At 54.9% G+C, this 27,875-nt stretch overlaps 2 protein-coding genes across 6 annotated transcripts in view; one reads left to right on the plus strand and one right to left on the minus strand.

Annotated features, from left to right (window-relative positions):
- LOC147092980 (uncharacterized) lies at positions 1-27,129 on the minus strand. Its single transcript, XM_085976324.1, has 3 exons — positions 22,161-27,129; positions 1,475-1,637; positions 1-1,315 (listed from the first exon to the last, which is right to left on the minus strand). Exons 1-3 carry the CDS (start codon positions 22,263-22,265, stop codon positions 297-299), a joined length of 1,287 nt encoding a protein of 428 aa, XP_085832450.1. The 5' UTR covers positions 22,266-27,129; the 3' UTR covers positions 1-296.
- Positions 1-27,875, plus strand: part of map4k2 (mitogen-activated protein kinase kinase kinase kinase 2) — a 143,992-nt gene that overhangs the window by 57,543 nt on the left and 58,574 nt on the right. Inside the window, exons 9-16 of one of the 5 annotated variants that reach the window (XM_085976307.1) lie at positions 3,110-3,241; positions 4,895-4,957; positions 6,820-6,901; positions 9,542-9,652; positions 11,559-11,637; positions 16,685-16,743; positions 19,047-19,099; positions 22,809-22,847. In XM_085976307.1, coding sequence (XP_085832433.1) covers positions 3,110-3,241; positions 4,895-4,957; positions 6,820-6,901; positions 9,542-9,652; positions 11,559-11,637; positions 16,685-16,743; positions 19,047-19,099; positions 22,809-22,847 — 618 coding nt within the window. The remainder of the gene's footprint in view (positions 1-3,109; positions 3,242-4,894; positions 4,958-6,819; positions 6,902-9,541; positions 9,653-11,558; positions 11,638-16,684; positions 16,744-19,046; positions 19,100-22,808; positions 22,848-27,875) is intronic. The other 4 variants (XM_085976308.1, XM_085976309.1, XM_085976310.1 and 1 more) reach the window with 4 other exon arrangements.

Below are 27,875 nucleotides of genomic sequence, written 5' to 3' on the forward strand. Positions count from 1 at the left end.
GAATAAATAAAAACCTTTATTTAACAAACTGAGGCCCCTTCCCACATGAAACTCAAAAACACAGAACACAGCCAAAAAACAGTCACAAACATATGTCACTCCCCCAACCTGGGGAGGACTAACAAAAGTTGGCCATCCACATGGCCTTCAACATTGGCCGCAACAAAAAAAGGGCCCCCCTCGCCAACAGAAAGACCCCCATAAAAACACAAAATGCCTTCAATTTCGGCCATCCACAAAAATCAGCCCCCAAAACACAATCCCCCCCATATATACAATGCCGCAGAGACCACACTCTAGCGGCTGTGCCGAGAGGGCGAGTCCTTAGAGAGCCTTCCCCGGCCCCTGCCCGGCCTGCTGCTCCACCTCAACGTGGGCCCTGTGGCGGCCTCAAGGCTGGGGGAAGGCTCATGAGGGCCCCCATGCGTCGCGACAGATGCCCTTGGGGGTCGGCCAACACGACGCACGTCCCGGGAGGGGCCGGCTGCTGACTGGTTCGGCTGTGGCTGGCCAGCATCAGTGGCAGCAGCAGCTCCTCGCACCCTGGCTGGGGGAGTGGCAGTGTCGGATGCTCCAAGGGGGGCAAGCTGGCTGCTGCCAGGCGCGCGAGGCTCAGCAGACACAGTGGCAGTCGTCCGGCCTGGCAGTTCAGCTGGCGCAGCTATGTGCTGGAGGCCAGCCCGCTGTGTTGCAGCAGGGCGGCGGGTGCGGGTGCGACGCCTCTGCGTCAAAGCGAGTGTGGCAGAAGTCAGTGACCGCACTGCCCGGGTATGTGCCTCCAGCTGCTGTGACAGTGTTTCGAAGGAACCACCTCTCTGGCGACTCTCCTCCTGCAGTGCCGCGAGTAGTTCGACCCCCCTGGCGTGCGCTGCGGCCAGTTGCTCCACCCCCCTGGCCTGTGATTGGCCGAATGCTGCCACACTCTGAGCCAGGGACTCGATGGCGTGCGGCATCTGCTGCACAACCCCCATGAACTCATGGTGGCGCCGGTCAGACGCCACCGAGATCTCTTGCAGGAGGCACACCTCCTGGCCGAGGCCACTCTCCGGACTGGAGAGAGGACTCTGCAGCTGGGGAGAAGCCGGCCGAGCTGGCCGACCCCTGCCGCCTGCCTGGACCCCACTGCAAGCAGGATCTGCCCTCCCCTGCAACACCTCCCCCTGGCTCTCCTGCATGCCAGACGTCCCCCCTTCATTGCCATCCCCTGGCACGGCTGAGGGCTCGCCCGATGGCCCGGCTTCCTCCTCGTCCTGGACGTCCTCCTCCTCCAAGGGCCTGGCACCCGGCGCCTCAGGGACCACCTCCTCCTCAGCAGCTGAAAGCAGGAAGGCACAAGAGTAGCTTTAAAGTGAGGACAGGGCGTCAGCGAGGGACGCCTGAGCGGTGGCATTATGCGCATTTGTCCGTCAGTGGGAAAGGATTTAGATCGGAAGCACTAGGGCAACGAGAGAGCTGCAAGCGGTCATCTCCTTACCAGTGGCTCCCAGCACAGGGTCCGCATCCCCGATGGCTACAGGGCCAGTCACCCGGGGACGCAGGAGTCCAGCGACGCTCTCCTCCAGAGCACTTAGAGCCTGGTAGTGGGGCCGTCCACCACCGGTCTCCAGCCGGCTGCGCGCATTTCTTGCCAGCTTGGCCTGCAAGAGAAAGGACGGACTCTAAGTACAGTGTGGTGCCCTGTTGCTGTGTGTACTGCCTCCCATGGTGGAATAGCCTGGCCAGTGTGGTCAGTGCAGAAAGTGCTGCTGATGATCATGCCAGTGGCATTGCTGCGTGAGGAGGGCTGCCCATTATGCCTTTGAGGTCCCTTTTCCCATAGTGTGAGGCTCACATGCAAGGATGAGGAGGACAGTGGAAAGGGTACTCACCTTCACCAGCCGACAGAGGTCATTGAACTTTTTGCGGCACTGGTCCGCAGTCCTGGGCACATCTGAGTTTGAGGAGACCCTGCGTGCGATGCTCCTCTAGGCTTTCCTGAACTCTCTCCTGGGAGCCTTTCTGCCATTGTCCGGGCACAAGATGGGTCTTCTCTCCTGGACAGCATCAATCAGCACCCTCAGTGCATGGTCTGAGAAGCGCTGGGCTCTTTCACGGGCCATCTCCATCTGTTCTGGCGCTATTTTGTCCCACCAGCACTGTTGAGGCCTAGCAGCAGGGCTCCAGTGTGCAGGGCGTGGCAGCAGTCAAAGTTGACCCTTCCCCCTTTAAGAGCAGGCCGGCGTCAGGGTGTCTGCTGTCAAGCAATACATGACCGCACCTGCGCTGCGCCCGGCATCGGCGTTATCAGGCCGCAGCGCCGGTTTAGCGCCGGAACCGAGCATTGCAACGCCGGTTTCAGCGCTCGCCAAAACTCTTGGCCAAATCCACTGAATTTCGGCGCGGTTGCCTGCAGTTTCCGGCGGGCGCTAAATTTACCGAACGCCCGACTTTAGCGCCCCAAAACTGTGCAAACTGAATTTCTAGGCCGCCGTCTTTCGGATGAGACGTTAAACTGAGGCCCCGTCTGCTCTCTCAGGTGGACGTAAAAGATCCCATGGCTACTATTGGAAGAAGAGCAGGGGGAGTTCTCCCCGGTGTCCTGGGGCCAATATTTATACCTCCACCAACATCACTAAAAACAGATGATCTGGTCATTATCACATTGCTGTTTGTGGGAGCTTGCTGTGCGCAAATTGGCCACCGCGTTTCCCACATTACAACAGTGACCACACTTCAAAAAGTACTTCATTGACTGTGAAGCGCTTTGGGACGTCCTGAGGTGTGAAAGGCGCGGGAGAAACAGGAATCTTTCTTTTCTATTACGGCCTGGGATGGTCATTTATAGCGTCTGATTGGCCATCTCGAATTGTCACTTCCTGTGTGGCCTCTCTGAGTGCGATTGTTAGTTTTACTGCCAACTCCGGTTTGGGACAGTTCTGTGCTCAATAGTAACTGGACTGAGGTCCTTACGACAGGTAGACGGGAGCAGCTCACCCCGTCAGACGTGACCGGTGTGGGTGAAGTTCTGTCGGAGGGTCTCCTGCTCGTCTGTATTCCCCCCCCCCGCCTTCAGAGTTCAGTCTTCGGGCTATGCCCCGCAGGGTGCTAATCGCTCTCCTTTTCCGCGCAGGATGGCTCCAGAAGTGGCTGCCGTTGAGAAGAAAGGCGGCTACAACCAACAGTGTGACATTTGGGCAGTCGGCATCACGGCCATCGAGTTAGCCGAACTACAGCCCCCCATGTTTGACCTGCACCCCATGAGGTAAGGAAGCACCTGGGGAAAACAGTAGAGAAGGTTCATGAGGTTGATTCCTAGGACGAAGGGGTTGACGTATGATGAAAGGTTGAGCAGGTTGGGCCTATACTCATTGGAGTTTAGAAGAATGAGAGGTGATCTTATTGAAACATATATGATTCTGAGGTGGCTTGACAGGGTGGATGCCGAGAGGATGTTTCCCCGTGTGGGGTATCTAGAACGAGGGGGCACAGTTTGAGAATAAGGGGTCGCCCAGTTAGGACTCAGATGAGGAATTTCTTCTCTCAGAGGATGGTGAATCTTTGGAATTCTCTACCCCGGAGAGCTGTGGAGGCGGAGTCAGTGAATATATTCAAGGCGGAGACTGACAGACATTTGAACTACAAGGGAGTCAAGGGTTATGGGGAGAGAGCGGGAAAGTGATGTTGAAGCCAAGATCGGCTCAGCCATGAGCTTATTGAATGGCGGAGCAGGCTCGAGGGGCCGACTGGCCTCCTCCTGTTTCTTATGTTCTTAATGAAACGAGTAGTGGGAACGCTGGCAATGGCTCCACCAAGGATAGTTACAATTGGTCAACGCAAGTTATACATATCAGGAAAGGATGAACCGGCTGGGGCTCTTTCCTCTTGAAAAGAGAAGGCTCAGGGGTGACCTAATAGAGGTCTTTAAAATGATGAAAGGTTTTGATAGAGTAGACATGGAGAAGATGTTTCCACTTGTAGGGAAGAGCATAACTAGGGTCCATCAATATAAGATCGTCACTAATAAATCCAATCGGGAATTCAGCAGAAACTTCTTTACCCAGAGAGTGGTGAGAATGTGGAACTCGCTACCACAGGGAGTGGTTGAAGCGAATAGTATCGATGGATTTAAGGGGAGGCTAGATAAACACATGAGGGAGAAGGGAATCGAGGGTTATGCTGATAGATTTAGATTAGGAAAGACGGGAGGAGGCTCGAGTGGAGCATAAACACCAGCATGGACTGGTTGGGCCGAATGGCCGAACGGTGGCATAGTGGTTAGCACTGTTGCCTCACAGCGCCAGGGACCCGGGTTCGAATCCAGCCTCGGGTGACTGTCTGTGTGGAGTTTGCACATTCTCCCCGTGTTTGCGTGGGTTTCCTCCGGGTGCTCCGGTTTCCTCCCACAGTCCAAAGATGTGCGGGTTAGGATGATTGGCTATGATAAATTGACCCTTAGCGTTAGGGGGGTTAAATACGTGGGGTTACGGGGATACAGTGGGATATGTGTTGGTGTAGGGGTTACGGGGATCGGGTGGGATATGTGTCGGTGCAGGCTCGATGGGCCGACATGGCCTCTATCTGCACTGTGGGGTTTCTGTGATTTCTGTGCCAGATATCCGGTGGAATTTCTGTACCTCCCTCCGTTTCGACACAAAACTTGGGGTTTTTGAAACCCGAGTTTGGAGCCACCTCATCTTCTGTCCCACTCTTCAGCCGTGTGGTGTCCTGCGTTCTGGCTCCTGGGTCCTTCACCTGACCCATGTTGGCAGCGCCAATGCAACCCAACAGGTGGTGGCGACTCGCACGCTCAAGTCAATGAACTTTCTGAAATCTCCTTCTTGGGATTTGTGCGAATGGATGAATTTAGAAGGGGGTATGTAGCGCGCTTTGTCTCATTGTTCTCCTCTTCTTCCAGGGCGCTGATGTTAATGTCCAAGAGCAACTTCCAACCTCCAAAACTGAAGGAGAAAATTAAATGGTAAGCGGCCCTCGTCCCGTTCTCTGCGGTCCCAGCGCACGGTTTCACGGCGTCGTGCGTTGTGGGGTGGGGCGGTGAGCTGTGAAACTCCCCCAACTAGATAAGTGGCTCACCTTTGGGGAGCGGGCGGGAAAGTGGAGTCGAGAACCAAGATCGAATCAGCCATGATCTTATTGAATGGCGGCAGAGGCGCGAGGGGCCGAATGGCCGACTCCTGCTCCTGTTTCTTATGACCTCAGCTGGTCAGGAAAGAAGTGAGACTTGTATTTCTTGGGATGTGGGTGCCGCTGGCAAGGCCGGCACTGATTGCGCATCCCCTAGATGCCCCTTGGGAAGGTGGTGGTGCTTCGGTAGCAGTTTAGATACAACTGAGCATCTTGCTGGGCGACTTTAGAGGGCCGTTAAGAGTCAACCATTTCTCCAGCCCCTTTAACGTCCCAAAGCGCTTCACAACCAATGAAGTACTTTTTTTGAAGTGTGCTCACTGTTGTAATGTGGGAAACGCAGCAACCAATTTGCGCACAGCAAGCTCCCACAAACAGCAATGTGATAATGACCAGATCATCTGTTTTAGTGATGTTGGTTGAGGGATAAATATTGGCCCCAGGACACAGGGGAGAACTCCCCCTGATCTTCTTCCAATTGTGGTCATGGGATCTTTTACATCCACCTGAGGGGGCAGACGGGGCCTCGGTTTAACATCTCATCTGAGAGACGGCATCTCCGACAGTGCGGCGCTCCCTCAGTACTACCCCTCCGACAGTGCGGCACTCCCTCAGTACTGCCCCTCCGACAGTGCAGCGCTCCCTCAGTACCGCCCCTCCGCTAGTGCGGCGCTCCCTCAGTACCGCCCCTCCGACAGTGCGGCGCTCCCTCAGTACTGCCCCTCCGACAGTGCGGCACTCCCTCAGTACTGCCCCTCCGACAGTGCGGTGCTCCCTCAGTACTGCCCCTCTGACAGTGTGGTGCTCCCTCAGTACTGTCCGTCCGATAGTGCGGGGCTCCCTCAGTACTGCCCCTCCGACAGTGCGGTGCTCCCTCAGTACTGCCCCTCCGACAGTGCGGCGCTCCCTCAGTACCGCCCCTCCGACAGTGCGGCGCTCCCTCAGTACTGCCCCTCCGACAGTGCGGCACTCCCTCAGTACTGCCCCTCCGACAGTGCGGTGCTCCCTCAGTACTGCCCCTCTGACAGTGTGGTGCTCCCTCAGTACTGTCCGTCCGATAGTGCGGGGCTCCCTCAGTACTGCCCCTCCGACAGTGCGGCACTCCCTCAGTACTGCCCCTCCGACAGTGCGGTGCTCCCTCAGTACTGCCCCTCTGACAGTGTGGTGCTCCCTCAGTACTGTCCGTCCGATAGTGCGGGGCTCCCTCAGTACTGCCCCTCCGACAGTGCGGCAGTCCCTCAGTACTGCCCCTCCGACAGTGCGGTGCTCCCTCAGTACTGCCCCTCCGACAGTGCAGCGCTCCCTCAGTACTGCCCCTCCGACAGTCCGGCGTTCCCTCAGTACTGTCCGTCTGATAGTGCGGCGCTTCCTCAGTACTGCCCCTCCGACAGTGCGGCGCTCCCTCAGTACTGCCCCTCGGACAGTGCGGCGCTCCCTTGGCACTGCACCAGGGAGTGTTGCCCAGGATGTTTGTGCTCAAGTCTCTGGAGTGGGACTTGAACCCGCAGTTAGGAGTGACGTATAGGCCCAGACCGGGGAAGGACGGCAGGGGACGTTAGTGAACCGTTGGTACAATCTGATAACTTTGATGGTCACTATTACTGGTACCAGCTCACTGCCACCCTGCACTATGCTCCGCCACAAGCGGAAGGGCCTTCGCGCCCCAGTCTCTCACCTTCTCTGTGCTTGAATCCACAGGTCAGCGGAGTGTCACAGTTTCATTAAGATGAGCCTGAGGAAAAACCCCAAGAAAAGGCCAACGGCAGAGAAGCTGTTACAGGTAGCTGTTTGGCCATGGAAGGCAGACAATGAATCTCACCAAAATTGCTCGGGAAACGAGCAACTATCATTGGGTCAAGAGGTTTGATTGGACACAAGTACATGGTTACAGTGGTGGCCCCGGCACTGGGAGGTCCCAGGTGGACACTAACCCAAAGTGAGGGAACCTCCCACCCCAACCCAAGAAGGGAAGCAGATGGTTGGGCCAACTTCGGTTGTCTCTCCTCCACTTCCACCTCCATCTAAAGACCCCAAGGAGAGGGTGCAGAGGAGATACATAGAAGATAGGATCAGGAGTAGGCCATTCGGCCCCTCGAGCCTGCTCCGCCATTCAATGCGATCATGGCTGATCATCCAAACTCAGTACCCTGTCCCTGCCTTCTCCCCATATCCCTTGATCCCTTTAGCCTTAAGAAATATATCCAACTCCTTCTTGAATATATTTAATGAATTGGCCTCTACTGCCTTCTGTGGTAGAGAATTCCACAGGTTCACCACTCTCTGGGTGAAGAAATTCCTCCTCATCTCAGTCCTAAATGGCTTACCCTTTATCCTTAGACTGTGACCCCTGGTTCTGGACCCCCCGACCATCGGGAACATCCTTCCTGCATCTAGTCTGTCCAGTCCTGTTAGAATTTTATAAGTTTCAATGAGATCCCCTCATTCTTCTAAACTCCAGCAAATATAAGCCTAATCGACTCAATCTCTCCTCATACGTCATTCCTGCCATCCCAGGTATCAGTCTGGTGAATCTTCACTGCATTCTCTCCATGGCAAGAACATCCCTCCTCAGATAAGGTGACCAAAACTGCACACAATACTCAAGGTGTGGTCTCACCAAGGCCCTGTACAACTGCAGCAAGACATCCTTGTTCCTGTACTCGAACCCTCTCGTTACGAAGGCCAACATACCATTTGCCTTCTTAACCGCCTGCTGCACCTGCATGCTTACCTTCAGCGACTGGTGCACAAGGACACCCAGGTCTTGTTGCACTTCCCCTTTTCCCAATCTATTGCCGTTCAGATAATAATCTGTCTTCCTGTTTTTGCCACCGAAGTGGATAACCTCGCATTTATCCACGTTATACTGCATTTACCATGCTTCTGCCCAATCACCCAACCTGTCCAAATCATCCTGGAGTTTCTCTGCATCCTCCTCACAGCACACACGCCCACCCAGCTTTGTGTCATCTGCAAACTTGTCTAGATAATTTATATATATTGTGAATAGCTGGGGTCCTAGCACCGATCCCTGCGGTACCCCACTAGTCACTGCCTGCCACTTGGAAAAAGACCCGTTTATTCCAACTCTTTGCTTCCTGTCTGCCAACCAGTTCTCTATCCAAGTCAATACCTTGCCCCCAATCCCATGTGCTTTAACTTTACACGCTAATCTCTTATGCGGGACCTTATCGAAAGCCTTCTGAAAGTCCAAATACACCACATCCACTGGTTCTCCCTTATCTATTCTACCAGTTACATCCTCAAAAAACTCCAGTAGATTAGTCAAGCATGATTTACCTTTTGTAAATCCATGTTGACTTTGTCCGATCCTGTCACTGTTTTCCAAGTGCTCTGCTATTACATCTTTTATAATGGACTCTAGCATTTTCCCCACTACCGATGTCAGGCTATAATTCCCCATTTTTTCTCTACCACCTTTTTTAAATAGTGGGGTAACATTAGCTACCCTCCAATCCATGGGAACTGTTCCAGAGTCGATCGAATTTTGGAAGATGACCAGCAATGCATCTACTATTTCTAGGGCCACTTCCTTAAGTACCCTAGGATGTAGATTATCAGGCCCTGGGGATTTATCGTCCTTATTGGCCAGAATGGTGCCAGGGATGAGGAACTTCACTTATGTGGAGAAGGCTGGGCTTCTTCTCCTTGGAGCAGAGAAGGTTAAGGGGAGATTTAATGGAGGCGTTCAAAATTACGAGGGGTTTTGATGGAGTAAATAAGGAGAAAGTGTTTCCCGTGGCAGGAGGGTCGGTAACCAGAGGACACAGATTGAAGATAATCGGTAAAAGAACCAGAGGGGAGATGAGGAGAATGTTTTTCCGCAGCGAGTTGTTGTGATCTGGAATGCGCTGCCTGAAAGGGCGGTGGGAGCAGATTCAATAGTAACTTTCAAAAGGTGAATTGGATAAATACTGGAAAAGGAGAAATGTGCAGGGCTGTGGGGAGAGAGCGGGGGGGAGTGGGACTAATTGGAGAGCTCGTTCAAAGAGCCGGCACAGGCACGATGGGCCGAATGGCCTCCTCCCGTGCTGTAAGATTTTATTCTATGATTCCTGCTCACCTATTCAGTGACCCCCAGGAAAGTGTGTGTGTGTTTGGGTGAGGATAAGACAGGAACGTAGGAGCAGGAGTAGGCCATTTGGCCCCTCCAAGTCTGCTCCACCCTTCATTTGGGGCTCAGCTTTGATGCCCTCCACGGTTGAATGGCCTGCTACTTGCAGGGAAAAATTATGGGCAGCTCTCGCTCTGCGGGCTGCATTGCCACAGCAACTGGATTCGCGCTGCCACCGCCCCAAGTCTTTCGTTTAGTCCCATCCAGCCAGCAAAACCCGTGAATTTGCGGAGTGTTGTGTTTCAGTTCCGAACCTACCTTGACACCGATCTCTTTTCTCGCCAGCACCCGTTTACGAATCAAGCAATCAGCAGGGTACAGGGGATCGAACTCTTGGACAAGGCGAATAACCCAGATCCAAGCGGCAGCTGCCCCATGGACGACAGCGACTTGGAGGTACAGCGGTGGGTAGGGGGGTTCAATCGAGTCTTCCTGCAACTCATCCACCACATTGTACACATCTTATGATGGCAGCCGTGACATCGCAATCTCGCGCTCACCTCCGCCAGTGTCAGCCCGTCTCTCTCTTGCCTCTGAGTCAGAAGGTCGTGGGTTCGAGCCCCACTCCAGAGACTCAAGCCCAACAATCCAGGCCGACACTCCCAGTGCAGTACTGAGGGAGCGTCGCACTGTCAGAGGGTCAGTACTGAGCGAGCGCCACACTGTCGGAGGGTCAGTACTGAGCGAGCGCCACACTGTCGGAGGGGCGGTACTGAGGGAGCGCCGCACTGTCGGAGGGTCAGTACTGAGCGAGCGCCACACTGTCGGAGGGGCGGTACTGAGGGAGCGCCGCACTGTCAGAGGGGCAGTACTGAGGGAGCGCCGCACTGTCGGAGGGGCAGTACTGAGGGAGCGTCGCACTGTCGGAGGGTCAGTACTGAGCGAGCGCCACACTGTCAGAGGGGCGGTACTGAGGGAGCGCCGCACTGTCAGAGGGGCAGTACTGAGGGAGCGCCACACTGTCGGAGGGTCAGTACTGAGGGAGCGCCGCACTGTCGGAGGGGCAATACTGAAGGAGCGCCGCACTATCGGAGGGGCAGTACTGAGGGAGCGCCACACTGTCGGAGGGTCAGTACTGAGGGAGTGCCGCAATGTTGGAGGGGCAGTACTGAGGGAGCGCCGCACTGTCAGAGGGGCAGTACTGAGGGAGCGCCACACTGTCGGAGGGTCAGTACTGAGGGAGCGCCGCACTGTCGGAGGGGCGGTACTGAGGGAGCGCCGCACTGTCGGAGGGGCGGTACTGAGGGAACGCCGCACTGTCGGAGGGGCAGTACTGAGGGAGTGCCGCACTGTCGGAGGGGCGGTACTGAGGGAGCGCCGCACTGTCGGAGGGGCAGTACTGAGGGAGCACCGCCCTGTCGGAGGGGCAGTACTGAGGGAGCGCCGCACTGTCGGAGGGGCGGTACTGAGGGAGCGCCGCACTGTCGGAGGGGCGGTACTGAGGGAACGCCGCACTGTCGGAGGGGCAGTACTGAGGGAGTGCCGCACTGTCGGAGGGGCGGTACTGAGGGAGCGCCGCACTGTTGGAGGGGCAGTACTGAGGGAGTGCTGCACTGTCGGAGGGGCAGTACTGAGGGAGCGCCGCACTGTCGGAGGGGCAGTACTGAGGGAGCGCCACACTGTCGGAGGTGCCGTCTTTCGGATGAGACGTTAAACCGAGGCCCCGTCTGCTCTCATTACAACATTATATAGCGCCTTTCACCACCTCAGGACGTCCCAAAGCGCTTTACACCAATGAAGTACTTTTTTGAAGTGTGGTCACTGTTGTAATGTGGGAAACGCGGCAGCCAATTTGTGCACAGCAAGCTCCCACAAACAGCAATGTGATAATGACCAGATCATCTGTTTTAATGATGTTGGTTAAGGGATAAATATTGGCCGAGGACATTGGGACTGAGTCATTCATTTGCGTGGCCTTAACTCTTGAATATCAATGGTTCCTCCACCCCCATCCCTCACTGACACTTAAAAAATCTGGCAATTAAAATGGCGGCGAGAAGCACCTGGCAGCCATTTTAAGCACAGCGCCCACCCGCTTTGCGCTGGGCGGGCAGGACTCTGGCCGGCCCTCAGTGTCCGGGCTCACACTCTTGAGAATGGCCTGCTGGCTGAGGGTGTTGGAGGGCGGCTGAGGCCACGGGTCCCAGGAACAGGAGGAAGGCCATTCAGCCCCTCCAGTCCGTCCCGCCCCACCACTCGGTGGGTCAGGTAGCCCCAGCGCCGGCCGGGCCCCGTCGGGAGCAGAGCGGGCGAGCTGCTGGAATAAAAACGCTCGGCTTGTAAACATCTGGTTGCTTTGCAGACCTGTGACGCTTTCCCCGATAAAATCCACTCTCTGGGACCACACATGAGGGCGGAGAGGACAAATTCGGAGATACAGTGTAAGTTCTTCACTTCCTTGTGGCCAGAGACAGATATTTCTATAGTGACTGTATCGGAGGGGCGGAAAAACAGCGGGGAGTCTCCGGGGGGGTGGGGGGAGAGAGACAAAATGGATGTAGGTACGTCTACAAACATCTACCATTTACACCGCGCCTTTAACATCATAGAACGTCCCAAAGTGCTTCACAGGAGCGTAAATCAGACAAAATGTGACCCCGAGCCACATAACGAGATATTAGGACAGGTCAAAGAGGTCGGTTTTAAGGAGTGTCTTAAAGGAGGAGAGAGAGGCGGAGAGGTTTAGGGAGGGAATTCCAGAGCTCGGGGCCCAGGCGGTTGAAGGCACGGCCGCCAATGGTGGAGCGATGGAAATCGGGGGATGCGCAAGAGGCCAGAATTGGAGGAGCGCAGAGATCTGGGAAGGTTGTAGGGCTGGAGGAGGTTACAGAGATAGGGAGGGTTGTAAGGCTGGAGGAGGTTACAGAGATAGGGAGGGTTGTGGGGCTGGAGGAGGGTACAGAGATAGGGAGGGGTGTAGGGCTGGAGGAGCTAACAGAGATAGGGAGGGGTGTGGGGCTGGAGGAGGGTACAGAGATAGGGAGGGTTGTAAGGCTGGAGGAGGTTACAGAGATAGGGAGGGTTGTGGGGCTGGAGGAGGGTACAGAGATAGGGAGGGTTGTAGGGGCTGGAGGAGGTTACAGAGATAGGGAGGGTTGTAGGGCTGGAGGAGGTTACAGAAATAGGGAGGGTTGTGGGGCTGGAGGAGGGTACAGAGATAGGGAGGGTTGTAGGGGCTGGAGGAGGTTACAGAGATAGGGAGGGTTGTAGGGGCTGGAGGAGGTTACAGAGATAGGGAGGGTTGCAGGGCTGGAGGAGGTTACAGAGATAGGGAGGGTTGTGGGGCTGGAGGAGGGTACAGAGATAGGGAGGGTTGTGGGGCTGGAGGAGGGTACAGAGATAGGGAGGGCTGTCGGGCTGGAGGAGGTTACAGAGATAGGGAGGGTTGTAGGGGCTGCAAGAGGTTACAGAGATAGGGAGGGTTGTAGGGGCTGGAGGAGGTTACAGGGATAGGGAGGGTTGTAGGGGCTGGAGGAGGTTACAGAGATAGGGAGGGTTGTAGGGGCTGGAGGAGGTTACAGAGATAGGGAGGGTTGTAGGGGCTGGAGGAGATTACAGAGATAGGGAGGGTTGTAGGGCTGGAGGATGTTACAGAGATAGGGAGGGGTGTAGGTCTGGAGGAGGTTCCAGAGATAGGGAGGGTTGTAGGGGCTGGAGGAGGTTACAGGGATAGGGAGGGTTGTAGGGGCTGGAGGAGGTTACAGAGATAGGGAGGGTTGTAGGGGCTGGAGGAGATTACAGAGATAGGGAGGGTTGTAGGGCTGGAGGATGTTACAGAGATAGGGAGGGGTGTAGGTCTGGAGGAGGTTCCAGAGATAGGGAGGGTTGTAGGGGCTGGAGGAGGTTACAGAGATAGGGAGGGTTGTGCGGCTGGAGGAGGTTACAGAGATAGGGAGGGCTGTAGGGCTGGAGGAGGTTACAGAGATAGGGAGGGTTGTCGGGGCTGGAGGAAGTTACAGAGATAGGGAGGGCTGTAGGGCTGGAGGAGGTTACAGAGATAGGGAGGGTTGTCGGGGCTGGTGGAAGTTACAGAGATAGGGAGGGTTGTAGGGGCTGGAGGAGGTTACAGAGATAGGGAGGGTTGTAGGGCTGGAGGAGGTTACAGAGATAGGGAGGGCTGGAGGAGGTTACAGAGATAGGGAGGGTTGTGGGGCTGGAGGAGGTTACAGAGATAGGGAGGGTTGTAGGGGCTGGAGGAGGTTACAGAGATAGGGAGGGTTGTCGGGCTGGAGGAGGTTACAGAGATAGGGAGGGTTGTAGGGGCTGGAGGAGGTTACAGTGATAGGGAGGGTTGCAGGGAGCTGGAGGAGGTTACAGAGATAGGGAGGGTTGGCGGGCTGGAGGAGGTTACAGAGATAGAGAGGGTTGTCGGGCTGGAGGAGGTTACAGATATAGGGAGGGTTGTGGGGCTGGAGGAGGTTACAGAGATAGGGAGGGTTGTAGGGCTGGAGGGGGTTACAGAGATAGGGAGGGTTGTCGGGCTGGAGGAGGTTACAGAGATAGGGAGGGTTGTGGGCCTGGAGGAGGTTACAGAGATAGGGAGGGTTGTAGGGGCTGGAGGAGGTTACAGAGATAGGGAGGGTTGTGGGGCTGGAGGAGGTTACAGAGATGGGGAGGGTTGTGGGGCTGGAGGAGGTTACAGAGATGGGGAGGGTTGCAGGGCTGGAGGAGGTTACAGAGATAGGGAGGGTTGTAGGGCTGGAGGAGGTTACAGAGATAGGGAGGGTTGTAGGGGCTGGAGGAGGTTACAGAGATAGGGAGGGTTGTGGGGCTGGAGGAGGTTACAGAGATAGGGAGGGTTGTAGGGCTGGAGGAGGTTACAGAGCTAGGGAGTGTTGTAGGGGCTGGAGGAGGTTACAGAGATAGAGAGGGTTGTAGGGGCTGGAGGAGGTTACAGAGATAGGGAGGGTTGTAGGGGCTGGAGGAGGTTACAGTGGTTGGGAGGGTTGTAGGGGCTGGAGGAGGTTACAGAGATAGGGAGTGTTGTAGGGGCTGGAGGAGGCTACAGAGATAGGGAGGGTTGTAGGGGCTGGAGGAGGTTACAGAGATAGGGAGGGTTGTAGGGGCTGGAGGAGGCTACAGAGATAGGGAGGGTTATAGGGGCTGGAGGAGGTTACAGAGATAGGGAGGGTTGTAGGTCTGGAGGAGGTTCCAGAGATAGGGAGGGTTGTAAGGCTGGAGGAGGTTACAGAGATAGGGAGGGTTGTGCGGCTGGAGGAGGGTACAGAGATAGGGAGGGCTGTCGGGCTGGAGGAGGTTACAGAGATAGGGAGGGTTGTAGGGGCTGGAGGAGGTTACAGAGATAGGGAGGGTTGTAGGGGCTGGAGGAGGTTACAGAGATAGGGAGGGTTGTAGGGCTGGAGGAGGTTACAGAGATAGGGAGGGTTGTCGGGGCTGGAGGAAGTTACAGAGACAGGGAGGGTTGTAGGGGCTGGAGGAGGTTACAGAGATAGGGAGGGTTGTGGGGCTGGAGGAGGTTACAGAGATAGGGAGGGTTGTAGGGGCTGGAGGAGGTTACAGAGATAGGGAGGGTTGTCGGGCTGGAGGAGGTTACAGAGATAGGGACGGTTGTGGGGCTGGAGGAGGTTACAGAGATAGGGAGGGCTGCAGGGCTGGAGGAGGTTACAGTGATAGGGAGGGTTGTAGGGAGCTGGAGGAGGTTACAGAGATAGGGAGGGTTGGCGGGCTGGAGGAGGTTACAGAGATAGGGAGGGTTGTCGGGTTGGGGGAGGTTACAGAGATAGGGAGGGTTGTCGGGCTGGAGGAGGTTACAGATATAGGGAGGGTTGTGGGGCTGGAGGAGGTTACAGAGATAGGGAGGGTTGTAGGGCTGGAGGGGGTTACAGAGATAGGGAGGGTTGTGGGGCTGGAGGAAGGTACAGAGATAGGGAGGGCTGTCGGGCTGGAGGAGGTTACAGAGATAGGGAGGGTTGTGGGCCTGGAGGAGGTTACAGAGATAGGGAGGGTTGTGGGGCTGGAGGAGGTTACAGAGATAGGGAGGGTCGTGGGGCTGGAGGAGGTTACAGAGATGGGGAGGGTTGTGGGGCTGGAGGAGGTTACAGAGATAGGGAGGGGTGTAGGGGCTGGAGGAGGTTACAGAGATAGGGAGGGTTGTGGGGCTGGAGGAGGTTACAGAGATGGGGAGGGTTGCGGGGCTGGAGGAGGTTACAGAGATAGGGAGGGTTGTAGGGCTGGAGGAGGTTACAAAGATAGGGAGGGTTGTAGGGGCTGGAGGAGGTTACAGAGATAGGGAGGGTTGTAGGAGGTTACAGAGATAGGGAGGGTTGTGGGGCTGGAGGAGGTTACAGAGATAGGGAGGGTTGTGGGGCTGGAGGAGGTTACAGAGATAGGGAGGGTTGTAGGGCTGGAGGAGGTTACAGAGATAGGGAGGGTTGTGGGGCTGGAGGAGGTTACAGGGATCGGGAGGGTTGTAGGGGCTGGAGGAGGTTACAGAGATAGGGAGGGTTGTAGGGCTGGAGGAGGTTACAGAGATAGGGAGGGTTGTAGGGCTGGAGGAGGTTACAGAGATAGGGAGGGTTGTGGGGCTGGAGGAGGTTACAGGGATCGGGAGGGTTGTAGGGGCTGGAGGAGGTTACAGAGATAGGGAGGGTTGTAGGGCTGGAGGAGGTTACAGATAGGGAGGGTTGTGGGGCTGGAGGAGGTTGCAGAGATAGGGAGGGTTGTGGGGCTGGAGGAGGTTACAGGGATCGGGAGGGTTGTAGGGGCTGGAGGAGGTTACAGAGATATGGAGGGTTGTAGGGGCTGGAGGAGGTTACAGGGATCGGGAGGGTTGTAGGGGCTGGAGGAGGTTACAGAGATAGGGAGGGTTGTAGGGCTGGAGGAGGTTACAAGGATCGGGAGGGTTGTAGGGGCTGGAGGAGGTTACAGGGATCGGGAGGGTTGTAGGGGCTGGAGGAGGTTACAGAGATATGGAGGGTTGTAGGGCTGGAGGAGGTTACAAGGATCGGGAGGGTTGTAGGGGCTGGAGGAGGTTACAGGGATCGGGAGGGTTGTAGGGGCTGGAGGAGGTTCCAGAGATAGGGAGGGTTGTAGGGCTGGAGGAGGTTACAGAGATAGGGAGGGTTGTCGGGCTGGAGGAGGTTACAGAGATAGGGAGGGTTGTCGGGCTGGAGGAGGTTACAGAGATAGGGAGGGTTGTGGGGCTGGAGGAGGTTACAGGGATCGGGGGGTTGTAGGGGGCTGGAGGAGGTTACAGAGATAGGGAGGGTTGTAGGGCTGGAGGAGGTTACAGGGATCGGGAGGGTTGTTGGGGCTGGAGGAGGTTACAGAGATAGGGAGGGTTGTAGGGCTGGAGGAGGTTACAGGGATCGGGAGGGTTGTAGGGCTGGAGGAGGTTACCGGGATCGGGGGCTGGGGGAGGTAAATCAGAACCCGTCAGAAATGTGTAATTTTTTTGGTTTCTCTCAGTTCGCCAAGTGCAGTTTGGCCCCCCAATGAGGAAAGAGACGGAACCACAGAGCACGTTGGTAAGTGAACGGGCAAAGAGTCAACCTTTAACCTCTGACGGGTCCTGCCTTAGAACCCAGCAATGGAGGAACCTCGATCAGCAGCCCGAGGCTTTACCAAGGCTGGATTGTTCTACTTGGTGATGTCATAAGCTGAACAGCTATTGCGGCTCAGCTCATGACATCATCAATGCGATTGTCCAATGAGAATGGGGGGGCGGCGGGGGAGCAGATCGAACACATAATAGGATGGTGTACCAGCAAGCTGCCTGTCGCGTTGACCACAATCAATCGATGGATTTAAATCTTATTTTAATATATACACGCTGGCAACAAAGTTGGGAGAGAGTCTTCAGAACTTCGCTCCATAGCACCACCATCTGCCTAGAGCCAGCAACTACACCGTGACAGGCTGCTGTTTACATACAGAATTGCCATTCTGTTTACATGGACTTGCATTCATACAGCGCCTTTTCATCCAACTCAGGACATCCCAAAGCACTTTACAGCCAATGATGCGTCGGCACTGTTGTAATGTGCGAAACGCGGCAGCCAATTTGTGCACAGAAAGCTCCCACAAAGAACAATATGATAATGTCCAGATATTCTGTTTTTTGAGTGATGTTAGTTAAGGGATAAATACTGGCCCCAGAACACTGGAAAAATCTCCCCTGCTTTTCTTCCAATAGTGACCATGGGATTTTTTATGTCCACACGAGAGGGCAGACGGGGCCTCGGTTTAACGTCTCATCTGCAGGATGGCACCTCCGACTGTGCAACACTCCCTCAGTACTGCCCCTCCGACAGTGCGGCACTCCCTCAGTACTGCCCCTCCGACTGTGCAACACTCCCTCAGTACTGCCCCTCCGACAGTGCGGCGCTCCCTCAGTACTGCCCCTCCGACAGTGCGGCGCTCCCTCAGTACTGCCCCTCCGACAGTGCGGCGCTCCCTCAGTACTGCCCCTCCGACAGTGCGGCGCTCCCTCAGTACTGCCCCTCCGACAGTGCGGCGCTCCCTCAGTACTGCCCCTCCGACAGTGCGGCGCTCCCTCAGTACTGCCCCTCCGACAGTGCGGCGCTCCCTCAGTACTGCCTCTCCGACAGTGCGGCGCTCCCTCAGTACTGCCCCTCCGACAGTGCGGCGCTCCCTCAGTACTGCGCTCCCTCAGTACTGCCCCTCCGACAGTGCGGCGCTCCCTCAGTATTGCCCCTCCGACAGTGTGGCGCTCCCTCAGTACTGCCCCTCCGACAGTGCGGCGCTCCCTCAGTACTGCCCCGACAGTGCTGCGCTCCCTCAGTACTGCCTCTCCGACAGTGCGGCGCTCCCTCTGTACTGTGCCTCCGACAGTGTGGTGCTCCCTCGGTACTGCCCCTCCAACAGTGCGGGGCTCCTCAGTACTGCCCTTCTGGCAGTGCAGCGCTCCCTCAGTACCGTCCCTCCGGCGCTCCCTCAGTACTGCCCCTCTGACAGTGCGACGCTCCCTCGGTACTGCTCCTCCGGCAGTGCAGCGCTCCCTTAGTACCGCCCCTCCGGCAGTGCGGCGCTCCCTCAGTACTGCCCTGCTGACAGTGCGGCACTCCCTCAGTACTGCTGTTCCGACAGTGCAGCACTCCCTCAGTACTGCCCCTCCCGACAGTGCGGCGCACCCTCAGTACTGCCTTTCCGACAGTGCGGCGCTCCCTCAGTACTGCCCCTCCAACAGTGGGAGTGTCGGCCTGGATTATGTGGCTCGAGTCTCTGGAGTGGGGCTCGAACCCACGACATTCTGACCCAGAGGCGAGCGAGAGCGCTATCCACTGTGCCACGGCTGACTAATTTGATGTTGGTTTTTCGCTCGATCCTCGGTCTGTTGGGCGTACGTTGATCCAGCGACCAGAGGTGGCGGTGATACAGTGAAGTAAGCCGGGTTACTGATCTCTGGTCTCACTTCATTAACCTGGATACTGGACGCACTCCGGTTCATAAGGGACGCAATGTCCACTTATGGGAGCGATCGGTGATGCTGAAGGCGAAAGGCTACCTTCAAACCCCATAACATCAGTCCTGAGACAGGCCCATCTTCCCCTGCCAGGGTCTTCTCTTGCTATCTCTCGCCCAGCGGGATTGAAGGGACATAGAGAAACGGGACAGAGAGAAGAGGCATTCCATTAAGGTCACTTGGCTGTTGCGTGTGGCAGGATCGGTTTGCCAGCTTTAAGCGCGTTTGTTCCTGGCGCCCGAGGCGAACATCTCGCCCCTGGTAGTGAGGGTTTGTCCCACCATGACTGCCCTGATCCACCACTCCCTTTCAGCGTCTTCAATAACCATCATTTCTGGCTTGCAGGATCCCGACAGGGACGAGGAATGGAAGCTTGACGAAGATGAAGATGACAGCCTGTAAGGAACACAATTACTACGACGAAAGAAAGAACTGGCATTTATATCGCGCTTTTTACAAACTTGGGAACGGGTGCTTACAGCCAAGGAAGTACTTTTAAAGGAGTGCACCCACTGTAAACCAGAGAGAGTCAGTGTGTGTGGAACCCGTACCCCAGTGAGAGTCAGTGTCTGTGGAACCCGTACCCCAGTGAGAGTCAGTGTCTGTGGAACCCGTACCTCAGTGAGAGTCAGTGTGTGTGGAACCCGTACCTCAGTGAGAGTCAGTGTGTGTGGAACCCGTACCCCAGTGAGAGTCAGTGTCTGTGGAACCCGTACCCCAGTGAGAGTCAGTGTCTGTGGAACCCGTACCTCAGTGAGAGTCAGTGTCTGTGGAACCTGTACCTCAGTGAGAGTCAGTGTGTGTGGAACCCGTACCCCAGTGAGGCAGTGTGTGTGGAACCCGTACCCCAGTGAGAGTCAGTGTGTGTGGAACCCGTACCCCAGTGAGAGTCAGTGTGTGTGGAACCCGTACCCCAGTGAGAGTCAGTGTGTGTGGAACCCGTACCCCAGTGAGAGTCAGTGTGTGTGGAACCCGTACCCCAGTGAGAGTCAGTGTGTGTGGAACCCGTACCCCAGTGAGAGTCAGTGTGTGTGGAACCCGTACCCCAGTGAGAGTCAGTGTGTGTGGAACCCATACCCCAGTGAGAGTCAGTGTGTGTGAAACCCGTACCCCAGTGAGAGTCAGTGTCTGTGGAACCCGTACCCCAGTGAGAGTCAGTGTGTGTGAAACCCGTACCCCAGTGAGAGTCAGTGTGTGTGAAACCCGTACCCCAGTGAGAGTCAGTGTCTGTGGAACCCGTACCCCAGTGAGAGTCAGTGTGTGTGGAACCCGTACCCCAGTGAGAGTCAGTGTGTGGAACCCGTACCCCAGTGAGAGGCAGTGTTTGTGAAACCCGTACCCCAGTGAGAGTCAGTGTGTGTGGAACCCGTACCCCAGTGAGAGTCAGTGTGTGTGGAACCCGTACCCCAGTGAGAGTCAGTGTGTGTGGAACCCGTACCCCAGTGAGAGTCAGTGTGTGTGGAACCCGTACCCCAGTGAGAGCCAGTGTGTGTGGAACCCGTACCCCAGTGAGAGTCAGTGTGTGTGGAACCCGTACCCCAGTGAGAGTCAGTGTGTGTGGAACCCGTACCCCAGTGAGAGTCAGTGTGTGTGGAAATCGTACCCCAGTGAGAGTCAGTGTGTGTGGAACCCGTACCCCAGTGAGTCAGTGTGTGTGGAACCCGTTCCCCAGTGAGAGTCAGTGTGTGTGGAACCCGTACCCCAGTGAGAGTCAGTGTGTGTGGAACCCGTACCCCAGTGAGAGTCAGTGTGTGTGGAACCTGTACCCCAGTGAGAGTCAGTGTGTGTGGAACCCGTACCCCAGTGAGATTCAGTGTCTGTGGAACCCGTACCCCAGTGAGAGTCAGTATGTGTGGAACCCGTACCCCAGTGAGAGTCAGTGTGTGTGGAACCCGTACCCCAGTGAGAGTCAGTGTGTGTGGAACCCGTACCCCAGTGAGAGTCAGTGTGTGTGGAACCCGTACCCCAGTGAGAGTCAGTGTGTGTGGAACCCGTACCCCAGTGAGAGTCAGTGTGTGTGGAACCCGTACCCCAGTGAGAGTCAGTGTGTGTGGAACCCGTACCCCAGTGAGAGTCAGTGTTTATGAAACCCGTACCCCAGTGAGAGTCAGTGTGTGTGGAACCCGTACCCCAGTGAGAGTCAGTGTGTGTGGAACCCGTACCCCAGTGAGAGTCAGTGTGTGTGGAACCCGTACCCCAGTGAGAGTCAGTGTGTGGAACCCGTACCCCAGTGAGGGGCAGTGTTTGTGAAACCCGTACCCCAGTGAGAGTCAGTGTGTGTGGAACCCATACCCCAGTGAGAGTCAGTGTGTGGGGAACCCGTACCCCAGTGAGAGTCAGTTTGTGTGGAACCCGTACCCCAGTGAGAGTCAGTGTGTGTGGAACCCGTACCCCAGTGAGAGTCAGTGTGTATGGAACCCGTACCCCAGTGAGAGTCAGTGTGTGTGGAACCCGTACCCAAGTGAGAGTCAGTGTCTGTGGAACCCACACCCCAGTGAGAGTCAGTGTGTGTGGATCCCGTACCCCAGTGAGAGCCAGTGTGTGTGGAACCCGTACCCCAGTGAGAGTCAGTGTGTGTGGAACCCGTACCCCAGTGAGAGTCAGTGTGTGTGGAACCCGTACCCCAGTGAGAGTCAGTGTGTGTGGAAATCGTACCCCAGTGAGAGTCAGTGTGTGTGGAACCCGTACCCCAGTGAGAGTCAGTGTGTGTGGAACCCGTACCCCAGTGAGAGTCAGTGTGTGTGGAACCCGTTCCCCAGTGAGAGTCAGTGTGTGTGGAACCCGTACCCCAGTGAGAGTCAGTGTGTGTGGAACCCGTACCCCAGTGAGAGTCAGTGTGTGTGGAACCTGTACCCCAGTGAGAGTCAGTGTGTGTGGAACCCGTACCCCAGTGAGATTCAGTGTCTGTGGAACCCGTACCCCAGTGAGAGTCAGTGTGTGTGGAATCCGTACCCCAGTGAGAGTCAGTATGTGTGGAACCCGTACCCCAATGAGAGTCAGTGTGTGGAACCCGTACCCCAGTGAGAGTCAGTATGTGTGGAACCCGTACCCCAGTGAGAGTCAGTGTGTGTGGAACCCGTACCCCAGTGAGATTCAGTGTCTGTGGAACCCGTACCCCAGTGAGAGTCAGTGTGTGTGGAACCCGTACCCCAGTGAGAGTCAGTGTGTGTGGAACCCGTACCCTAGTGAGAGTCAGTGTCTGTGGAACCCGTACCCCAGTGAGAGTCAGTGTGTGTGGAATCCGTACCCCAGTGAGAGACAGTATGTGTGGAACCCGTACCCCAGTGAGATTCAGTGTCTGTGGAACCCGTACCCCAGTGAGAGTCAGTGTGTGTGGAACCCGTACCCCAGTGAGAGTCAGTGTGTGTGGAACCCGTACCCTAGTGAGAGTCAGTGTGTGTGGAACCCATACCCCAGTGAGAGTCAGTTTGAACTGGAGCAGGAAATGAAATCTTTTACCTTTTCTATTGTATCCTCATGGAGCTCATTGAGATTCAGCGTGTAGATTCCATCCTCCACTCCCAGGATTAAGTACTGATCTGTAAAGAAAGAAAGAACTCCCATTTCTCCCGCGCCTTTCACCACCTCAGGACGTCCCAATGCGCTTTACAGCCAATTTTTGAAGTGTGGTTACTGTTGTAATGTATGAAACGCGGCAGCCAATTTGCGCACAGCAAGCTCCCACAAACAGCAATGTGATAATGATCAGATCATTTCTTTTAGTGATGTTGGTTGAGGGATAAATATTGGCCCCAGGACACCGGGGAGAACTCCCCCTGCTCTTCTTCCAATAGTGGCCGTGGGATCTTTTACGTCCCCACAGGGCTGGGGAGAGGGGAGATCAGCGAGGGTTCCTGCGCCTGATCACTGCCCAGTTAACCGTACAGGACAGTATGTGCATGAATGTGTTAGTGTGTGTGTGGATGAGCATGAGAGAGAATGTGAGTGTGTGTGTGAGTGAGAGTGTGTGTGTGTGCGTGTATGGGTGAGAGGCTGTGACTGCGGGATTGTGTGTGTGAGTGAGTGCACAAGTGTGAGAGAATCGACGGTGGGAGCAGCGATCTTTTAAACATGGTGAATTAACACTGATGTTTTTTTTTTAATGAGGAGCTTGCTGCAGAGTGTGGAGGAGGCATTGGAACAAAGGTAAACAGCGTCACTACTTGTGTGTGGGAGCAGGGGATGGGGGATAAGGTGCAGAGTGTGGCTCAGTCACACTATAGGCCCACACTTCAACTTATGGTCCATTCCACCCCACGCACATTCGCCCCAACCTCACCCGCGGGCACCGGCTCTCACTGGGGTACGGGTTCCACACACACTGACTCTCACTGGGGTACGGGTTCCACACACACAGTCTCTCACTGGGGTACGGGTTCCACACACACTGACTCTCACTGGGGTACGGGTTCCACACACACACTGACTCTCACTGGGGTACGGGTTCCACACACAATGACTCTCACTGGGGTACGGGTTCCACACACACTGACTCTCACTGGGGTACGGGTTCCACAGGCACTGACTCTCACTGGGGTACGGGTTCCACACACACTGACTCTCACTGGGCTACGGGTTCCACAGGCACTGACTCTCACTGGGGTACGGGTTCCACACACACACTGACTCTCACTGTGGTACGGGTTCCACACACACTGTCTCTCACTGGGGTACGGGTTCCACACACACTGACTCTCACTGGGGTACGGGTTCCACAGGCACTGACTCTCACTGGGGTACGGGTTCCACACACACTGACTCTCACTGGGCTACGGGTTCCACAGGCACTGACTCTCACTGGGGTACGGGTTCCACACACACTGACTCTCACTGGGGTACGGGTTCCACAAGCACTGACTCTCACTGGGGTACGGGTTCCACACACACTGACTCTCACTGGGGTACGGGTTCCACAGAGCAGGACCTCAAAGGTTGTAATCTCTGGATTACTCCCGGTGCCACGTGCTAGTGAGTATAGGAATAGGAGGATAGAGCAGATGAATGCGTGTCTAAAGAGTTGGTGCAGGAGGGAGGGCTTTAGTTTCCTGGATCACTGGGTCTGCTTCTGGGGAAGGTGGGACTTGTACAAGTCGTACGGGTTGCACCTGAACCAGAACAGGACAAATATCCTTGCGGGGAGGTTTGCTAGCACTGTTGGGGGGGGTTTAAACTAACTTGGCAGGGGGATGGGATACAGAGTGGAGCTATAATAGGGGGTGATGTACAGCCAAATATAGAGGAAAAAACAAGTCAGACTGGAAGGCAGAGCAAATATGTAACGGCACAAGGGAGTAGGGCAAGGCTGGATGGCATTTATTTTAATGCAAGGAGTCTTACAAATAAGGTGGATGAACTGAAGGTGTTGATGAACACATGGGAGTACGATATTGTTGCTATCACGGAGACATGGTAGAGGGAGGGGCAAGACTGGCAGCTCAATATTCTGGGGTATAGAATCTTCAGGCGAGACAGAGGGGGGTGTAGAAGAGGAGGGGGTGTCGCAATATTAATTAAGGAGACAATTACTGCTGTAAGGAGGGATGATATATTAACAGATTCCTCTAATGAGGCCATATGGGTTGAACTTAAAAACAAAAAGAGGGCTAGCACTTTGCTGGGAGTGTACTATAGGCCCCCAAACAGTCAGGGGGAGATAGAGGAACAGATATGTAGGCAAATCTCAGAGAAGTGTGCAAATAATAGGGTAATAATAATGGGGGATTTCAACTTCCCCAATATTAACTGGGATAGTCAGAGTGTGAAAGGCTCAGAGGGTGTAGAATTCTTAAAGTGCATCCAGGAGAGCTTTTTGAGCCAGCATGTAGAAAGTCCTACAAGAGAGGGGGCGGTACTGGACCTAATTCTAGGGAATGTGGCCGGGCAAGTGGTAGAAGTGTTAGTAGGTGAACACTTTGGTGACCATGACCATAATTCGGTGAGATTTAAGGTAGTCATGGAAAAGGACAAGGATGGACCGGAAATAAAGGTTCTAAATTGGGGGAATGCCGATTTTAATATGATAAGGCAGGATCTGGCCAAAGTGGACTGGGATCAGCTACTTGAAGGAAAATCCACATCGGAGCAATGGGAGTCTTTCAGAAAGGAAATTGAGATCGTACAATACCAACATGTTCCCGTAAAGGTCAAGGGTGGGACCAACAAGCCCAGGGAACCTTGGATGTCAAGGGATATACGAGAATGGATTAGGAAAAAAAGGGGGGCTTTTGGCAGATACAAAGGACTAAAGACAGAGGAAGCCTTAGAGGAGTATAAAAAGTGCAGGGGGGTACTTAAAAAAGAAATTAGGAGAGCGAGGAGGGGCCATGAAATAACACTGGCGAGCAAAATAAAGGAAAATCCTAAGGTGTTTTATAAGTATATTAAGGGCAAGAGGATAACTAGGGAAAGAGTAGGGCCCATTAGGGACCAAAGTGGCAAACTGTGTGTAGAGCCAGAAGATGTAGGTGGGGTTTTAAACGAATTTTTTGCATCTGTGTTCACTATGGAGAAGGACGATGTGGACATAGAAATCGGGCAGGGGGACTGTGATATACTTGAACATATTAGCATCGAGAGGGAGGAGGTACTAGCGGTTTTAGCAGGCTTAAAAGTGGATAAATCCCCAGGCCCGGACGAGATGTATCCCAGGCTACTATGAGGCAAAGGAAGAGATTGCAGGAGCTCTGACACAAATTTTCAGAACCTCTCTGGCCACAGGGGATGTGCCAGAGGACTGGAGAACAGCTAATGTAGTACCATTATTCAAGAAGGGTAGTAGGGATAAACCAGGGAATTACAGGCCAGTGAGCCTAACATCAGTGGTAGGGAAATTATTGGAAAAAATTCTGAGGGACAGAATTGGTCTCCACTTGGAGAGACAGGGATTAATTAGGGATAGCCAGCATGGTTTTGTCAAGGGAAGATCATGTCTGACCAATTTGATTGAATTTTTCGAGGGGGTGACTAGGTGTGTGGATGAGGGTAGTGCAGTGGATGTGGTTTACATGGATTTCAGTAAGGCTTTTGATAAAGTCCTGCATAGGAGACTGGTCAGGAAGGTAAGAGCCCATGGGATCCAGGGTGCCTTGGCACATTGGATCCAAAACTGGCTTAGTGGCAGAAGGCAGAGGGTGATGGTGGAAGGTTGTTTTTGTGACTGGAAGCCTGTGTTCAGTGGGGTACCGCAGGGATGGGTCCCTTGCTGTTTGTGGTCTACATTAATGATTTGGATGTGAATGTAAAAGGTATGATCAGTAAGTTCGCAGATGACACGAAAATTGGTGGGGTGGTAAATAGCGAGGCGGGAAGCCTCAGGCTACAGGACGATATAGATGGGTTGGTCAGATGGGCGGAACAGTGGCAAATGGAATTTAACCCTGAAAAGTGTGAGGTGATGCATTTTGGACGGACGAACAAGGCAAGGGAATACACAATGAATGGTAAGACCCTAGGAAAGACAGAGGATCAGAGGGACCTTGGTGTGCATGTACATAGATCCATGAAGGCAGCAGAACAGGTGAATAAGGTGGTTAAAAAGGCATATGGGATACTTGCCTTCATTAGCCGAGGCATAGAATACAAGAGCAGGGAGGTTATGATGGAGCTGTATAAAACACTGGTTAGGCCACAGCTGGAATACTGTGTGCAGTTCTGGCCGCCACACTATAGGAAGGATGTGATTGCTTTGGAGAGGGTGCAGAGGAGATTCACCAGGATGTTACCTGGGCTGGAGCGCTTCAGCTATGAAGAGAGACTGGACAGGCTGGGGTTGTTTTCCTTGGAGCAGAGAAGGCTGAGGGGGGAGCAGATTGAGGTATACAAAATTATGAGGGGCATAGATAGGGTAGATAGAAAGGAACATTTCCCCTTAGTAGAGGGGTCAATAACAAGGGGGCATAGTTTCAAGGTAAGGGGCAGGAGGTTTAGAGAGGATTTGAGGAAAAACTTTTTCCACCCAGAGGGTGGTTGGAATCTGGAACTCACTGCCTAAAAGGGTGGTAGAGGCAGGAACCCTCAACATTCAAGAAGCATTTGGATGAGCACTTGAAATGCCATAGCATACAAGGCTACGGACCAAATGCTGGAAAATGGGATTAGATTAGACAGGGCTTGATGGCCGGCGCGGACACGATGGGCCTCTATCTGTGCTGTATAACTCTATGACACTGACTCTCACTGAGGTACGGGTTCCACACACACTGACTCTCACTGGGGTACGGGTTCCACACACACTGACTCTCACTGGGGTACGGGTTCCACACACACTGACTCTCACTGGGGTACGGGTTCCACACACACTACTGGGGTACGGGTTCCACACACACTGACTCTCACTGGGGTACGGGTTCCACAGGCACTGACTCTCACTGGGGTATGGGTTACACTGACTCTCACTGGGGTACGGGTTCCACACACACTGACTCTCACTGGGGTACGGGTTCCACAGACACTGACTCTCACTGGGGTACGGGTTCCACAGGCACTGACTCTCACTGGGGTACGGGTTCCACACACACTGACTCTCACTGGGGTACGGGTTCCACACACACTGATTCTCACTGGGGTACGGGTTCCACACACACTGACTCTCACTGGGGTACGGGTTCCACACACACTGACTCTCACTGGGGTACGGGTTCCACACACACTGACTCTCACTGGGGTACGGGTTCCACACACACTGACTCTCACTGGGGTACGGGTTCCACACACACTGATTCTCACTGGGGTACGGGTTCCACACACACTGACTCTCACTGGGGTACGGGTTCCACACACACTGACTCTCACTGGGGTACGGGTTCCACACACACTGACTCTCACTGGGGTACGGGTTCCACACACACTGACTCTCACTGGGGTATGGGTTCCACACACACTGACTCTCACTGGGGTACGGGTTCCACAGACACTGACTCTCACTGGGGTACGGGTTCCACAGACACTGACTCTCACTGGGGTACGGGTTCCACAGGCACTGACTCTCACTGGGGTACGGGTTCCACACACACTGACTCTCACTGGGGTACGGGTTCCACACACACTGACTCTCACTGGGGTATGGGTTCCACACACACTGACTCTCACTGGGGTACGGGTTCCACAGACACTGACTCTCACTGGGGTACGGGTTCCACACACACTGACTCTCACTGGGGTACGGGTTCCACAGAC

The sequence above is a fragment of the Somniosus microcephalus genome, unplaced genomic scaffold, assembly GCF_052327205.1.
Source record: "Somniosus microcephalus isolate GS21.2 unplaced genomic scaffold, FLI_Smic_1.0 unresolved_chr2, whole genome shotgun sequence".
NCBI classification, from domain to species: Eukaryota; Metazoa; Chordata; class Chondrichthyes; order Squaliformes; family Somniosidae; genus Somniosus; species Somniosus microcephalus.